The sequence below is a fragment of the Myzus persicae genome, unplaced genomic scaffold (assembly GCF_001856785.1).
Source record: "Myzus persicae strain clone G006 unplaced genomic scaffold, MPER_G0061.0, whole genome shotgun sequence".
Classification (NCBI taxonomy): domain Eukaryota; kingdom Metazoa; phylum Arthropoda; class Insecta; order Hemiptera; family Aphididae; genus Myzus; species Myzus persicae.
Window position 1 is genome coordinate 1 of NW_019101761.1, and position 16,703 is coordinate 16,703.

General features: G+C 27.8%; 2 protein-coding genes across 3 annotated transcripts; one reads left to right on the plus strand and one right to left on the minus strand.

The window, feature by feature from the left end:
- Positions 1 to 6: 6 nt before the first annotated feature.
- LOC111030345 lies at positions 7 to 3,462 on the minus strand. Of its 2 annotated transcripts, XR_002604095.1 has the most exons (8): positions 2,787 to 3,462; positions 2,395 to 2,707; positions 1,659 to 2,298; positions 1,378 to 1,587; positions 933 to 1,061; positions 497 to 839; positions 229 to 426; positions 7 to 138 (listed from the first exon to the last, which is right to left on the minus strand). XR_002604095.1 is itself a non-coding variant. In XM_022309783.1 (5 exons), exons 1-3 carry the CDS (start codon positions 1,718 to 1,720, stop codon positions 593 to 595), a joined length of 519 nt encoding a protein of 172 aa, XP_022165475.1. In that variant the 5' UTR covers positions 1,721 to 2,378; the 3' UTR covers positions 7 to 138; positions 229 to 426; positions 497 to 592. The 2 variants fall into 2 exon arrangements, 1 of the variants encoding a protein (XP_022165475.1); XM_022309783.1 differs by lacking the exons at positions 933 to 1,061; positions 2,395 to 2,707; positions 2,787 to 3,462 and having other exon boundaries at positions 1,659 to 2,378.
- A 247-nt stretch (positions 3,463 to 3,709) lies between these two features.
- LOC111030346 (E3 ubiquitin-protein ligase RNF8-like) lies at positions 3,710 to 10,244 on the plus strand. The gene is made up of 6 exons (XM_022309784.1): positions 3,710 to 5,969; positions 6,429 to 6,523; positions 8,398 to 8,464; positions 8,539 to 8,576; positions 8,886 to 9,079; positions 9,218 to 10,244. The coding sequence occupies exons 3-6, from the start codon at positions 8,460 to 8,462 to the stop codon at positions 9,467 to 9,469; spliced, it is 489 nt and encodes a 162-aa protein (XP_022165476.1). The 5' UTR covers positions 3,710 to 5,969; positions 6,429 to 6,523; positions 8,398 to 8,459; the 3' UTR covers positions 9,470 to 10,244.
- Positions 10,245 to 16,703: the final 6,459 nt, after the last annotated feature.

Sequence of the window (16,703 nt, forward strand, 5' to 3'; positions counted from 1 at the left end):
AATTACTGTATACCCTTCATCAATTTTATTTGTAGGTAATAATGCCAATGCACAAAACATCTGCACACAAAATTGTGCATTTACATTGGATTTAACAAAGTGCGTTAATCCTCTTGTTCTGATATTTTTTACTAGTGCCTGAAATAACAAGTGAGAATAAACAATACTGTTTAAGATTTATATAATAAAAATAATCTAATTAAGTAGTTTAAATAATATTATAAATACCTGTACATAATGGAAAAAACAAGAATGCTGATCTGCATCTGGATAAACAGATTTAAAAGCATTCAGCAACCCAGATTCAAAATCAGTCATTATATTTGACGGCTTTATAAATGGAAATAATTCTTTGCACTTGCTTAATAATAGAGTATATGCCTCTTCAGTCTTCGATTCCATCAAAGTATAAACAATCGGTATGGACTAAGAAAATAATAAAAATTATTAATGTATACTTACTTAAAAATGTTTAGTTTTAATTAACAGAACTCACGTGGTTTTGGTATATTAAATGCATGATGAAAAGTTGACGGCTTGGTGGAATTGAAGGCACAACTTTAAAAGTTGCGTCAGCATGCAACTCATTACTTCAAAGCATAACAATTTTTCTAATTAGTGTACTGCACGCAAAAATTATTGAACATTTCCCGTGTGTATCTGTAACCTTATCTTGGAAGAAGGGCTGTTGACAACATATATAACGTTGCATATTGAAGTCTAGGAAGTTTGCCAAGTCGCTCAATGACGATGGTAAAACTGGCATAGTTGTTCTCCTGGCTTTTCTCATCGAGATTTCAGCCACTGGCCAGGGGTATAGGGTTGCAGCAGCTGGATTTCTAATAAAATATATTTTAAATATGTACCTATTATCATTTAAGAGCTTGGAACATTTCTGTTTTACCGGACACCCTTTTTTTATTAAAACTTACGTAGTTAAGTATGCTGAAAAACATGGTGAAATCAGAATTTGGCGGTCGGACTTAGTTTCGAAGTTATGTCCTAATGAAGTTCGCTATTTTACGATTTTTACGCATTCGAGCATCACTAGTTTACTGCACCTATTACGAAGTTAAATATACCAAAAGTTTAATCTTAATTTATTTCATTTTATACTTTGAGATCAATATTTCAATTTGTTTGATTTTATGTCTTTCCTTTATATTAGGGGCGCGAATAAATATAACACGTTTGTCCTAATATTATAAATAGGTAGGTACCTAGGAAAAATGTTACTATTGTAATAGTTTTTTATTAGTACGTAATAAAATATCGCAGTTATATGATTAACTGTAGTTATATATTGTTAACTAGTTTTTGTCTAATAGTGGCTAACTAAAGATATAACTTATAATTAATATTTAAATTCATGTTTACCTAATCATTTCTTCGTCATATATTGTCCGGAGTCTTGTTGTTTCTTTTTTAGAACGGTCTTTCAATGTTTGCCTAAATGCTTTTTTTAAAATGTCGTGATTGTGGTCATGTTCATCAGGGTCATGCGTATGTTTCACCAACTCAACAATTGTCCCATTCGCAAGCATTTTAGCAGAGCCTTTGCAATATTTGGTTTTGCAGATCAAATATCTGTATAATATAAAAAAATAAAATCATAAAAATTGAATGATGATTTACTATTTAGTTTATATTTTACTTACCGAACACTCTTATTTTTATGGATGCCTCCATTATTTTTATATACAAAACCTTTATGCTTCATGTTTTAGTAATGTCAAACAAAATAAAAAGATCCAAAAGTCTTCATAAACTGAATAAAATATAAACTATACAAATATATTATCAGTTACAGCAACTAATAAGTACTTATTTATATATAATAGGATTGAATAATATTCTTTATTGAGTAGTTCATTGGTTCATTGGTTCACTATCGATATCGTTTATCGAGTAACAATTATTGGAAAAATTGAACTTTGAACACTTATATATTACTGACATCAGATCGTATACAGTATCTCATTTTAGTATATCACCTAATTAGAAGGTAGGTACTCAAGTTAGATTAATACTACGTTGGTTGCTCGATTAAAAATAATTCGGAAAACATATTTTTCCGTATTCATTTCGAAAAAGCCGTCCAAAGTACACCGGGCAGCCAAATGTGAGGTAATATCGTGAATATATCGTATAGTCGAAATTTTATTATATTTCTGGAGCTCAAGTTCCCCACGTGCCGCACATGGGTAGTACATATTCTGAATCTTTATCATAATGCGAAATCTTTAACAGATAAAATAGAATCCGTCTGAAACTATCTGTAATTCACCTTTTGAGGATCTAGACACATTTTTTAATAAATGTTTAGTGATTAGTATTTTATTTATGTTTTATTATACATTTTTAAATATCATATTTTTACAATATTTTAATCACCTCGTTATTATAGCACTCTATTGATAGTTGATACCTGAATTAACATTATATGGTATAATTATAATTATTTTTATTATAAACATTATTCCTCTTGTAATGACATTGTTTTTTTAGTGGTCAATGGTCATGCATACATTGTATAAAGCTATGATCGTTATATTACTCAAAATTGTTTCATTATGTTATATTTTCTAATGGTAATTACTATTTTTTTAAATTAGGTAGGTACATAATGTGCATAATAGATTTCATTATTTTAAAAATAATAATAATTATTATTCATCCTTTGACGATTTTGAATTCTTAATTATATCTGAAAAATAAATATTTTTTTTAAAAACCCTTGTAAGATATGAATAGGCAACAGAGTATGCAGGAATATGGTTACCTACCTTATCATAATTGATAAGTGCTAAACTTCTGTTTTTACCGTACTTTAAAAAACTGTCCCGATTCGTACGATTCTGTGTAGTATAATTCTAATACATACCAATCCTTTGTAAACGGTTTTTGAGAAAATAATTTCCTGACAAACATATTCAATGGTATTATTGTTCCAAAAAAAAAACATTCTGAAAAAAATAATTCCATTAAATAAAATTCTTGTTGAATAGTGTTCATGAAAAATATGGTTCATAGAAATATCGTTCTGATATTAATTTTCCTGAAAAATACTTTCCCGTTTTTTACGGCCCTCCCTATTGGTGACCCTATGTCTATGGCTTCGACATCTGGTGTAAATATTGGTACAGGATTGTGCAATCAAAGAAATGTACCTGGTCTATACGCCTGTTGTTACCGCGTAATTACCTTTAAGACGGGTGAAAGACGTTAATCTATAGCATTACCCCATTATCATCTCCACCAGTCTAACGCAGGATGCCAGTCCATAGCACTATACACCAAAAAAAATGTCAAAAAAAGTGGACCATTCTTTTTTAAAACAATTTACAAAAGATTTGCAATCATTCAGTGTAGTTGATAATCCAAGTTTCAAAGAATTTGTACATTTACTTAATCCAAAATATAAAATTCTTAACCGCCATTCTGTATCTAAAGTTTTAATCCCAGCAGAATATGAAAAATGTATGAATGCAATGAAAATTTTAATTGATATAGAATTGGAAACTTGTTGTATTACAACTGACTGTTGGACTTCTAGAAATACAAAAGGATTTATGGCTATCACATAAATTTAATTGATCTAAATTTTGTACTTCGGTCAGTTTTGTTGAGTTGTCACCCTTATAGTGTAAGTCATACAATTGAAAATCTTAGTAAGGAGATTAAAAATGTCTTATAAACATGGGGCGTGGATAAAACAATTGTATCTTCTGTGTCAGACAATGTATACAATATAAAAAATGTATTAAGTACTTTAAAATTAAAAAATCTTGGTCGTTTTGTTCATACCCATAATTTAATTGTAGTCTGCATTAAAACAAGAATCCAGTCTCATTGATAATGTTAGAGCGAATTCAACACATTTTAGAAAAAGTATCACTTACATCACAAGCTAATGACTTACCAAACAAATTTAGGGAAAAAGCAAATAAAAAAAATGCTTCAAGATGTTTCAACGTGTTGGAACTCAACATTTTATATGCTACAGCGTTTTGTTGATTTGGAATTGGCAATCAGAGGAACAATAGGGCTTTAGGACAAAGCCCTAGACAGCTTAAACTCAGAGGAATGGTTAAGTGTTAGAGAATTTTGCAAAGTGTTAAGCCAATTTGAAGAAGCAATTAAAGCAATCAGTGGCGAACAGTACATGGCAGCTTATTGACAATTATTATTGTTCACGGTCTTCAAAATATCTGTGAACTAATGAAAAAATGTAATTACTTGAAAGAACAAATGATTTAATTAATAATTTAGTTACCGGTATAAATGACAGACAAAGCTAGGGAAACCTTGAAAAAAGTAATACTTTAGGGAAATGTACGTTTCTGGATCCCCGATTTAAAAATGTAAGATTTGTAAACAACATTAGTATGCTAAATACTATAAAAAATGACATCATCGATTCCACAAGTCAATCAATTTCTTTGTCCAGATCTGAAGTTACTACTACATCAAATATTGAACTTTCAAAATCCTTAGAAAGCACATCTGCACCTAAAGAAAAGACATTTTCAATTTGGGAAACTATTGATACTTAAGTTACTCATATTCACCCGGTTGAAAGAACTTCAAGATCACAGGCAATAATAGAAGTTCAGCGTTACACGGAAGAAGCATTAGTTTTGAGAAATTCTAATCCTTTGATATGATGGAAAGAACAAAAACACAATCTTCCATTTCTTAGCATTTTGGTGAGAAGAATGTTGTGCTGTTTTAGTTCATCAGTTCCATGCGAGCATGTATTTTCAAAAGCCGGTTTAATATTATCTGACCGGAGATGCCATTTAAATTCTAAAAAACCACAGATGCTGTTGTTCTTAAATCAAAATGGATAATTATTAGATAGAGCCATTAGTGTGTTAGTCATTACCTTAAATTGACAGTCTATAGTTCAATAATAAATAATTTTTGTTTTAGATTTAACAAAATTATGATTGAATATTTCTCATCTAATGTTCAATAATCACTAATGTAAAATATATTGAGCATTGACATATCCTGTACCGGCTGTACCCACATATTATGGCCATTTAATTGATGTTTAGTTTAATAGGTACCAATCACCAGTGATACATACTGTTCATGCTACTAGGTACTATACTTACTATGTTCTCTATACATAAATCAAAATATCAGTATATCACTATAAAGCTTGAATAAAAATACAACATTATTTAAATTTTAATATACTAGTCTAAGCACTAAAATATAGTCCATGGTCTTTTGTACGTATAGACTAGAATATATTATAAAACAAAGTTAACACACGTCAATTTCAAGCAGTTAAAACAAAAAGCTGAGACATCGTTCACAATATTTATGGCGGCAAACATTGAAAAATGAATACATTACGGAGTATTATCTATAAAGACAGAGATAGAAATACCCAAAATATTCGTCACGGACCAAGATATTAGATATTATTATAACCTTAGTCCGTGGCACAGATATATATCTGTGGTCCGTGGATTCGCTTTCTCTTTCTAACACACTAGCTCCGTGTTATTTACATTAGTCATATGGGCGGCGAGCGTTATTATGTAGTTCAATGGTCTGTGGTTATACAGTAATGCTGGTATTACTCTGCGTCAATGGTATCAGTAGCGCCCCATATGTGATTAAAAATGTCAAAAATGAAAAAGTAGCAATCACTGGTTACTGGTATTTCCATATCTGAGTAACCGTGTGTGACTGCTGCTTTGGAAGTTTGGAATCACTGTGAAAAAATCACTGCCACAGTGCTACTGCTATTTTACGCCATCACTACTGAATTCACGACGGACACGTTCGGCGTTCGTCCATTCTGCATTCGTTCTGAGCTCTGTTGTCCTGTTTCTGTCGACATCTAACAAATTACAATTGGCTACTCAACACTCGCTGACTCGTTGCTGCGACCAACCCTCGGCCGCCGCGCGTACTGTCCAGAACACTCCGAAGCCATCATTCCGCAGGTGTGTACACATAGTATATTGTATGGAAGTAAACAGTGTTCGTATTTAATACTTCCACGTGTCGTCGTTTGAGTGAATATATTATACTTATACATATTGTACTCCGTCTCAAAAGTAGGTTAGGCTCCACGCATTTGATCTATAGCTGCACCTGGGCTATTTGAACCAGAGCGCTCGGATCGGCTGTTAAGCCATCTTCGTTCTACAAAACTCTCCTAATATTGCCTCTAAACATTAAATCATTTTATAGATACATTTAGGGCAACACCGGTAGTTTTATTATTTTTCTACAGATTATTATAACATGGTGTATGATACTGGTTTTGGTAGTTGTTGGGTTCAAGCATCTGTGGTCGTCATTCATGGTGCTCGAAATCGGTGTATTCTATTTCGACTTTTGAGACGAACTACAGTAATTAATATCATACAAAGAAACTACTTATGTCATTTTTTTCTTAGTGCTCAAACTGCTGCAGTCTTGCGCTTGACCACCTGCAATTCGTCGTTCAGCAGTCCGAGGCAGCTACAGCCGTGCCTATCAGGAAACATTTCAGGTATAAACAGCTTACTACGATGGTAAATATGTGTACTTTAACGAGTTAGTTTCGCTTAGCGGTGTCCTCAGATTTATTGAAAGGAAGGGATGGAGATATGCCATTTTTTACTATTCTCAGACTACGTTTATATATGGCAATAAATTTACTTTCATTGTCTTATCATATATTTTATATGACAAAAAAAGCAAAAGAGGATGTATTATTTACAACCAATTTTAAAACATATGATCTGTAATTACTAATTAGTGTTATTAAACAAATTAAACAACTAGTGTTAAAACATATTAAACCATTAGATATTTCCGTGTGTTATGTTTCATCAATATCTGATTTCTTTATGTATAATAAAAATTGCGACACTCCAATTAGATGCATAATATGTCGTAATATAATATACATAATAGATTCTTAGATTAAGCTGTACTGCGGTTTAGAAGTTCTTTATAACTTTTGGATGGAAATGTCACACGACAGATAGTGTGAAGACAAAATAGATGATAATTTAATTAATGTGGATATTATAAGTTATACGATGGTTTTAATGTATAAATATTAAATTATATTAAAATAATGTTATAACTTATAAATATTTATAATGCGTGCATTGAAAATTAAAATACTCATTTAGAACCTAATATCTCATAAATATACCATTTACTCGTTTTAAACCACTTTGTGATTTCTACATTAGAGTTAAACTATAAAAATATTTGCACTCTTCTAATATTCATTGTTTACCTACGCTCAATTTTAGAATACCTCTTGTTCATTACATTTAAAATTTATAAATTAAATAATTATATTGGAATGTCGCTAAATTATTATGACCTATAGCTCATTTCAACTATGTAAAAAAACTTACAATAGAAAAATCGAAACTATATTAAATGATCTATTATCAAATTGGGGGTCACTTTTTCTGGTAATCTTTTGAAAATAATTATGAACATTTTGAATCTATGAAAATCTAAAATTTTCTTTCTGAGTTACTATAAAATTTAATTTCAAATCTGTTTTCATTAACCTTTGACAAGACACCTTTGTACATTTATACATTTTACTTGAGTGGATCTTGTGGGTTGGGCAATAAATGTGTAATAGACATGACAAGCCGTCATATGAGTATCATGTATTTAATGATAATATTCTTTCAAGTACTTAGAAATTGGCTGTGGCTAAATATTAATATATTATTAAACATAATTTTATTTACAAGATTCCAATCAAAATAAATGATTCTAGACTAGACACAAAAAGTAAATGATTATGATTATAGATATAGTTTGTTTTACTAATAAGATTGAAATAATAATAGCAAAAAAAATATTGACATTTCTGAAATATTAAAATTTTAACTGAAAAGTTGTAAAATAAATTGTATATGGATATAAATTAACTACATGTACTGTGTATCCTAAAAAACAGGGTACACTTTATTACTCATTACCCTATAAATATCTTACAATTCTTTTTGCAGGACATTAAACTAGACTTTTAACAGAAGTTAATCCATCAAAATATCTCAAAAAAGATCAATCCGAAAATATTTCAAATAGGGGTTGTCATTTAAAAAAAAAATGAAGTTTTGTTGAGCATTTGCAATATACATAAGACAAAAAACATTTAAGTCATAAGAATTTATAATCCATTAGTCTAGTTTAATGTCTCGCAAACAGAATTGAAAAATGTTTTTAGGGTAATGAGTGATAAAGTGTGCCTTGTTTCTCGGGGCATGCGGTAATATGAATTATATGAAAGAAATAGAATACTATAATATATTTTCAAATATTAGAACATTATATAAGTAACTGATAGTTATATAATCAATTTTTTTTCCTTATCAAAACTGTATCTTAAATCCCCTTAAATAGATTTTGGAGCTGCATCTACCATTAGTCAGAAGAATCAAAAGACACCCACCCTCAAGTCCACCATGGAGTAAGTTTTTCACTAAATGAAATTATAACTATAATAGTTATAATTAATTTTTGATTTGTATTATTTACTTTTAGACTGACTAGAACTAACAACTACTACCGGATGTTACAAGGTCTGAAATCAAATATACTAAATTTAAAAAAAAACCGTATATTATAACATGGTTTCAATCATGACAAAATAGATAGGTATCATCACAGTTTTTTGATACCCATCCTCCGTTCTTATATATACATACATATATAACATAGAAACAAATCAACCAATCAGAAGTGGAGAACTACAATATGGGCTAGAGGCGACGGAAAGACTGAAGGACATACTGAAAAAAACTGTTTCAGCTGTGATGATATCGATCTAATTTTTCATAGTATTTATGTCCCCCTAATTGTGTAAATAATGTTTTTAATTTTGTCCAAAGATTTAAAATCACTCAAAGAGAAAAATTCCAAACTGAACGGAAAAATTGAAATTCTTACAACATCATCAAATTCATTGACCACACAGTTGAAAGAGGTAAAAGATAGAAATGCTATGCTTACTCTGGAATTTAATGCAGATCTGTTGGCAGATAAGGATTACCAGTGCTCTATTTGTCATGAAATATTTATAAAGGTAAAACTTTATCAACTTTTCAGGAAATATAATATGCGTAATAATGATACAATTAAAAATATAACTAATTTTAGAGAACCACATTGTCATAAGAATTCAACTTATCACTTTAATGATTTTATTTTATTTTTATTTTAGCCAGTATTGCTTAGTTGCACTCACATGTTTTGTAAATGGTGCATTGACAATTGGTCAAAGAAAAATAATTGTTGTCCAATATGTCTGGTTCCTATAACCAGTGTTGTACACTGTTTGAGTATGAACAATTTCATCGAAAAAAGAATGGAAATTATGCCAGCCGCAATTAGGTTGGAGCGCAAGAATTTAGAAGAAGGCCGAAAAGAAATAAATAATGCTTGTGTACCGTACTTGAATATTTGCAATTGTTAAGAAATTTCTTTATTATTGTAGTTAAACAAAAATTCTGTACAATTGTTTTTACATTAAAATTTTGAAATTTTGAATAAGGTATCCAAACGATGCAAGTCAGTCGTCAAATAATTAAAGCTTTATAATGTGCATTGATAAATTTATCTTAATTTCACTAAATTACTTTGTACGACATATTTTGAATTAGTACTTTTCCCATACTTGTAACAAAATTAGCAATTTCATTGTATCATGTCTTATGGTTAAATATCAATAATAGCATATATGTGGCTGTGTGCCACATAAAAAAATTGCATTAATTTTTAAAAAAATAGGATTTCAATTGATTGTTTAAATATTTTTATAATAATGAACTAAGCTTAGTGTACTTTAGTCTACAACAGCGTTTCCCAAATAGTGGGTTGCGACCCACTACCGAGCCATCAAAATGTAATACCGGGTCGCAGAATTTAATGAAATTCTCATATTAAATTTGTTATTTATCATTTTCGTTTGATAATTTAAACTGTTAAGTATGAAGAAGAAGTCAAATAGACAGGAGAGATGATTCAAATGTGTTTTATTTTGCGTTTTATTACATATTGGTAAATGTAAAATATTTTGGTGGGCCATGAAGGTGAAAAATATATAAATTACCGGGCCAGCCCAAATAAGAGTTTGGGAAACGCTGGTCTACAATATATAATGCAATAGATTCGCTAAATACTTTTGATATATATTATTTTTATAGAATATTAAGAATTCCAAAAAAATGTTTGTATGTATAACAATTTTAATAAAGCATTGAAATATAAATAAAAAGTAAAAATGTGTGTTTTATAATGTAATTATAAATATTTAAATAATGTGTCAAATAAATAACAACTACAAATTATAGCACTTATGTAGGTACACTTTTAGCATTTGACTATGAATGTTAGTTTTCGCAAATTATGTGAAATATTTTGGCTGTATAATTAGTTTAAATTGAAAAATTGTGCACACCATATTAATGTTTTCCATGCATAGAATATAATATGTCCAATAGCATGAGTCCTGGTGTAAGGTTAGAGTACAAAACAGTTACAAAATGAATATTCTTATTTCAATTAATTTTAGATATGGTTGTTATTATGTTTTCATGGATGTTTATAACTTCTTCAATATACATTTTCTGAGACCATTTTTAGAAGACAGCATTTTTCATTTATTTTTTTATATTATGTAAGCAACTCGCTTGAAAGCAGAGGCAGCTTCATGTTTCTGGAGCCTCCCCTGCTTCAAAGGAATATACAATACTTTAAACTTGTCGACTCCAAGTAAGGAATGGCTTGCATACCTTGTGGGCATGCTTGTAAGATACAATGATATCAAGTACTAAGGTATTTGATTTGAAAGCAATGATAAGTTATGAAAAAATCATTAATAGATGTCTGTAACAACAAACTTGAACGTTTTCAACACGATTAGAATAACTCCTGAGAATTGAGACTGTAGAAAATAACCTCTTTATAGTACTGTGCCATCCCAACATTTACAGTATGTAAAAATGCTACATCCGCCTTATTGAACACATTTCTGGACAAGTTTATCTTTTAGAAGTGCTAACAAAGAAAATTAAATACCATAATATTCATCTATTCTTTGACTTATGAATGAAAATCATAATTTTTTATGGTTGAATTCAATGCATAATAATATTGTGTATCTAATATCTATTTACTATTGGCATTTAACGGTGGATAGCGGATCACAGTAATGGAAAATTTAAGACTGTTTAAGTCATGGAACAATATGTACTGGTTACTGGTTATTATATAATATTTGTATGACAAATATAATATATTCAATATATATTCATTGTGTAATATCTTAAAATTAATCTGAATTTTTGGAAAAAATGTTCGCATTTAGAAAAATAAAATATTATAGGTAGGTTCGTATAAATTTGAAATCCTCATGAATATTAGATTCTGAGCTGAACGATAAATGTATTGATTTTACAATGATGTGTGTTTTTATTTATTTATTTTTTGTGTCTGTGATCGCGTGTTCGGGCAGTAGAAGTCTTTCGATTTTCATCAACAGCATCTTTTCTGAAAGGAAAGTGAATATAGTTGATGCAATCAGAAGGTCAAAATTTTTAATTTAAAAGCAACAGGAAAAACAAACAAAATAATTAGGAAAAAGGGGAATTTTTACGCAAAACCAGTTTTCGAGAAAATCGATTTTGGTTTCTAGTGTAACTCTAACAAAAATGACCGAAGTTACATGCAATTTTCACTGAATATTTGTGTAAGCATTTTCTATACACAGTAAAATTTTCAAAGTATTTTGATTTGTGTTAAACTATTTATAGACATATTAAATTTTGGATTATTATTTGTTTTTTTTTAAACTCGAGTCGCCGATAAAAAAATATTCGCTCCGTCAAAAAAATTGTAAATGTAATACAAGGTTTCTTGTAACTTGTTGTTGGTGGAAATTTAAAAAAAAATTCATCGTGAATCCACAATAATTTTTTATGAGCGTTTAAACTTAGAATTTTGACAAAATTCGTGAAAATCACGAAAATTAGCAATAATTATATTTAGTTATAAATTTATAAAAAAATTTCTATTTATATCTAAGATTTAAAAATGTAGTACAAGCTTCCTTATACATTTCTACCGGAAAGTCAAATTAAACTTTAGTGAGCGTTTGAAGTTGAAATTTAAACAACATTGGTTTACAACACTCGATTTTTCTTGTAGGTAGTGATTTTCTTATTTTGTTGTAATTCTAAAACGAATTTTTGTAGACACTTGAAATTATACCAAATTTTTATTTCATGAATTCATATACCTACTTGATAGTATTATTAATAATATTTTGACTCGTTTTAAGCTGTTGACAGACATTTTCAATTTTCATTTTCTTTCATTTTTTTTTCTATAAATGTCACAATAAAATTGTATTGGTTTGGTCAAAAAACATGAAAATTTAATTTAAGACTCTTGATGTATTGTTACAAGTACAGTTGAAAAATATTAAAAATTCATAGGCACGATTTTTTTTTATAAGCATCTTAAGTTCAAATATTGACAATATGTATCAAATCGAAAATGATTTTGTAGTTAAAAATGTACACAAATTTTAATTTTTATAGCTAAGGATTGAAAATTTAAAACAAGGCTTCACTTAAGCAGTTTTTTCCATAACTAAGAAATCTAAAAAATATATGAATACAGTTATTTTTTACAGACATTTTAAGTTCAAATTTGGACAAAATTGCAAATTAACACAAGAATAACGTTTAGGTATCATTTTGTTGTAATTCTGTTCCAAAACAGCTCAATTTTACATAGATATATTTAATATTTTTCCTGCATCATTGATGATTTAAGAATAATATTAATTCAACCTACCGGCTACCATATTAATAATAATTAATAACAATATAAAATATCCTACACTGACATAACATCATAGGTCGTGTCGCCGAAATACATCGCTACGTACATTACACACACACAGACCAAACAGTTAATTTCATGTGTATTGCATTTAATGGGTGGTGGACTGCAAGTTCGCCGAGCAAATTCTGAGAGTGTGTGGCGTGTGCGTGTAACTTGAACTTAAGGTTTGAAAAAGTAAGTAACTCGAAATAATGAATAGTAATAATATTATATATGTATAAATAATATATTAAGAAATAAATAATAATATTGCGGTCCCGTCGTACAACTAAAAAAGGTATGATAAAATAATAATAATCAATTGTTATTTTTACAACTAAAATATATATTAAGTGACAATAATAAATAAATAATATCTCACATGATAAGTCGGCGCACAGCCGGCCAGCTGCATTACCAGCTTATACCAGAACCTAATTTTACTCATAGAATATTCCCTCCCAAAATAATTGTATTGATTACAATACGTCAAAATGTTCAGAAAAATTATCTGAATCACATCTTGCTTTACAACATATAGTTTGTCATTTGAAAAACAAATGTTGGTATCGTCACAGGATAATCTTTAAATATTGTGAAAAATCTAAGTAGGTACACGAAAATATAGTATTTAACTACACTTAAAAATTCCAAAAATCAAAATTTGAATATATGCATAATTTAAGCATAAAAATGATGCGAGTATGCTAAAAAAATCAGCCTGTATGAATATATATATATTATAAATTAATTTTATCGCTGTACAGTGTATACGTATAATATATTGCAGACCCTCCCTCGTAATAGGTAATACCATTGATTATATTATACTACTCGCTATTAATTATTTTTTTTAAATCTGTAGATGTGTATTGTTTTTTTTCTTTTTTAATATTATCTTCATCATCATCTTTTTTTATAATAACAATCTCTGTTTCATTAGGTTTTAATAATACATTTTTAAACCTACTTTGTAAATTTTTTTTAATATTAATTATTTTCTGCATTTTTATATCTGATGTGTTTTTTAAATTATTTCCTATCTTGGAATTGTTTTGTGTTTGATCTTCAAATGCTACATTTTTAAAAAAATTTTTTTGAAATTCTTTTTGAATTTGTTTAATATCCATTTATTATATAAAAATAAAAGAAAAACATCTTCATCAGTCATCGGTATTTAAAATATTACCTTTTTTGTCATAGATTAAATTTTTTATCAAGTCTATTGTTATGAAACCATAATATGTTTTTGTTTTATTTTTTTTATCATATTTTTTACAATAAGTTCTACAAATTTCTTTAAATTTTTCTAAAGCTACACTTTTGCTAATCAAATTGGACCATATTTTTTCAAAATAATAATTTGACTGATTTTTAACAATTAAAACATTCAAATTATTTCTTATTGTTTTTATATCTACTGAAGTATAACAAATAAATAACACTAATATTTTTTTATCTTGATCATATAAAATATTCAATTACCATGTCTTGTTTTACTTTTAGAAAATCATTAAAAATCTCTGCACTATTTGGTTCACAATCATCTACAGATATTATTTCATCGTTAGAAAAATATGTGTTTATAGAAGGTATATCATCAAATATATTTTTTATTTTCTTATAAACTGGTTGATCAATATTTTTTGTAAAAATATATAGATTTAAATAAGGAATCCAATAATTTATAATCAGATCATAGTATCATACAACAAGGTTATTTTGCCGCACCCCGATGATCCTACAATTAAACAACGTGAAGGTAATTCAAATAAAGATTGTTTTTTATTTTCATCTTCAATAAAAAATTTTACTATGACTTTATCCATTTATTAAAAAAAAAAATATATTTTATTAATATAAATAAGAAATGGAAAATATTTTAAATAAGTATGATGATTATATAATGAATAGCCCCAATATAAAAGTTACATACCTCAAATTACAACAGAATTAAATAAACCTAACCGAAATACAATAGTTATAGTAGATGGTAAAGATAAATTTCTGAATATTAAAAATTCAAAACTTCATATATTATTTGATTGTGTACAAGAAGATGATACTAAATATCCAAAAAATCTAATGTTCAGATATCTGATAATGCTGGAGCATTTTTGTTTCAAAAAATTGCAATTAAATTAGGTAATAAAATTATTGATGAAATTGAGTTTATTGGAAGATCAAGTCTAGTAAAAGGTTTTATGAGTTATGCTATTGATGGAAACATTCCTACGCTAAATTCAGGATTTCAATCTGCATATGAAGGAGAAGGAAGTAGTGAGTTCATTATTCGTTTTTCAGACTTAAGTTTAGGATCGATGAAAGATATAAAATGTCCTCTTTACAATGCTAAATTAGAAATAATTTTTACAAGAAATACTGATGATGATGCGTTGTTTCTAGGTAAACACTGGTGCTACAACAGAGACAAAAAATATTAAAGCAAAACGTGGTAAAATTAATATTTTAGAATTAAAAGTTGAAATGCAAGAAATAGACTATGATGAAATAACAAAAATTTAAATAGTTGATGAATTAATTCATCAGAAAAAATGTATTTTAGCTTTTAAAAATGGCAATGTATTGAAGTAAGAAATATTACAGGAAAAAAGATAAGATTAGATTTAACAAATAATTATCAAAATAGTAAACACCCATTGTTTGGTGCTGTTTTTTTTTCAAAAAGATAGATTAGACAATCAAAATTGTAATGATAGTCATTTTGATAATTGTAGTGTTGTTAATTATTCATTTGAAGTAAATGGAAAAATATATCCTAATGAATTGCAAAATCAAGATTTTAATGATTTAAGATATTGTCAATTATATGAAGATCATATGAGTTATAAAAAAACCTATTATAAAACACATGAAGAAAATCCATTAATGCATTTATCTAAATCTAATTTTAAACAATTTAGACCATTTTTTGTTGCTAACATGACTAGACACCCCAATCAAATTACAATAACCAACTGTAAAGTAATTTTAAACGTGGATTTTGGTCAAACTTTACCTGATAAAACAATTTATTACATTTGTTTGATTTCTAGTTCAGTGTATGCCTTTGATATTGAAAGAGGAATAGTTGATGAATTGATTTAAATATATTAAAAAATCTTTCTCCACTTTAATTTTCATGATAAAATATCATGAAAATTTAACAAGTAATCAAAAGCTACTTTTCAAATCTGAAGGGTAATTTTTTTATATATATTTTTTTTATTATATCAAGAACAACAATAAATTCTTCATCAAAATTAACAATATTACCTACCTCTCAAGTCGAAAATATTAATTTTTATATTTTGAAACCGATTTTTACTTATTGCTCTATATATAATTTTAGAAGGTTGTTTTAAAATTATATTAGAATTATATTGAAATAAAAATAAACCATCTTCACCATAATGAGTATACTCATTAATATCATGTGTAATAAATTCTTCAATTATATTACAATTTACTTCTAATATATTGTTGTTATTATTTAATGATGAATTTTCTCCAAAATGTGTATATATTATATCTTTATCAAACCCTCTTAAACTTAAACTTAAATTTGGATCAAATGAATAATAATCTTTTGTTATTATTTAAATATAATTATCTTTATTTTCCAACTTTATATTCGAAGGGAATAAGCTATTTAATTGCTTAATTGAATAATTTCCTTTTAATTCGGTTTTACTATTTTCATTAGAAATAATACCTTTAATATTTTTTATAAAACCTTGTGTATAAATCATTGGTTTGCTTATAGCTTTTATTTTATAAAAAATATCTGGTTATAGTCCGTATGAATTAGGCAATTT

Excerpts from the sequence above, each read along its gene's own strand:
- LOC111030345 (XM_022309783.1), bottom strand. The coding sequence starts at position 1,720 with ATGAAGCATAAAGGTTTTGTATATAAAAATAATGGAGGCATCCATAAA. Across the intron at positions 1,588-1,658 it reads CATAAAAATAAGAGTGTTCG|ATATTTGATCTGCAAAACCA; the intron begins GTAAGTAAAATA and ends TATATTATACAG. Across the intron at positions 840-1,377 it reads TATGACGAAGAAATGATTAG|AAATCCAGCTGCTGCAACCC; the intron begins GTAAACATGAAT and ends ATATTTTATTAG.
- LOC111030346 (XM_022309784.1), top strand. Across the intron at positions 8,577-8,885 it reads CTACTACCGGATGTTACAAG|ATTTAAAATCACTCAAAGAG; the intron begins GTCTGAAATCAA and ends TTTTGTCCAAAG. Across the intron at positions 9,080-9,217 it reads GTCATGAAATATTTATAAAG|CCAGTATTGCTTAGTTGCAC; the intron begins GTAAAACTTTAT and ends TTTTTATTTTAG.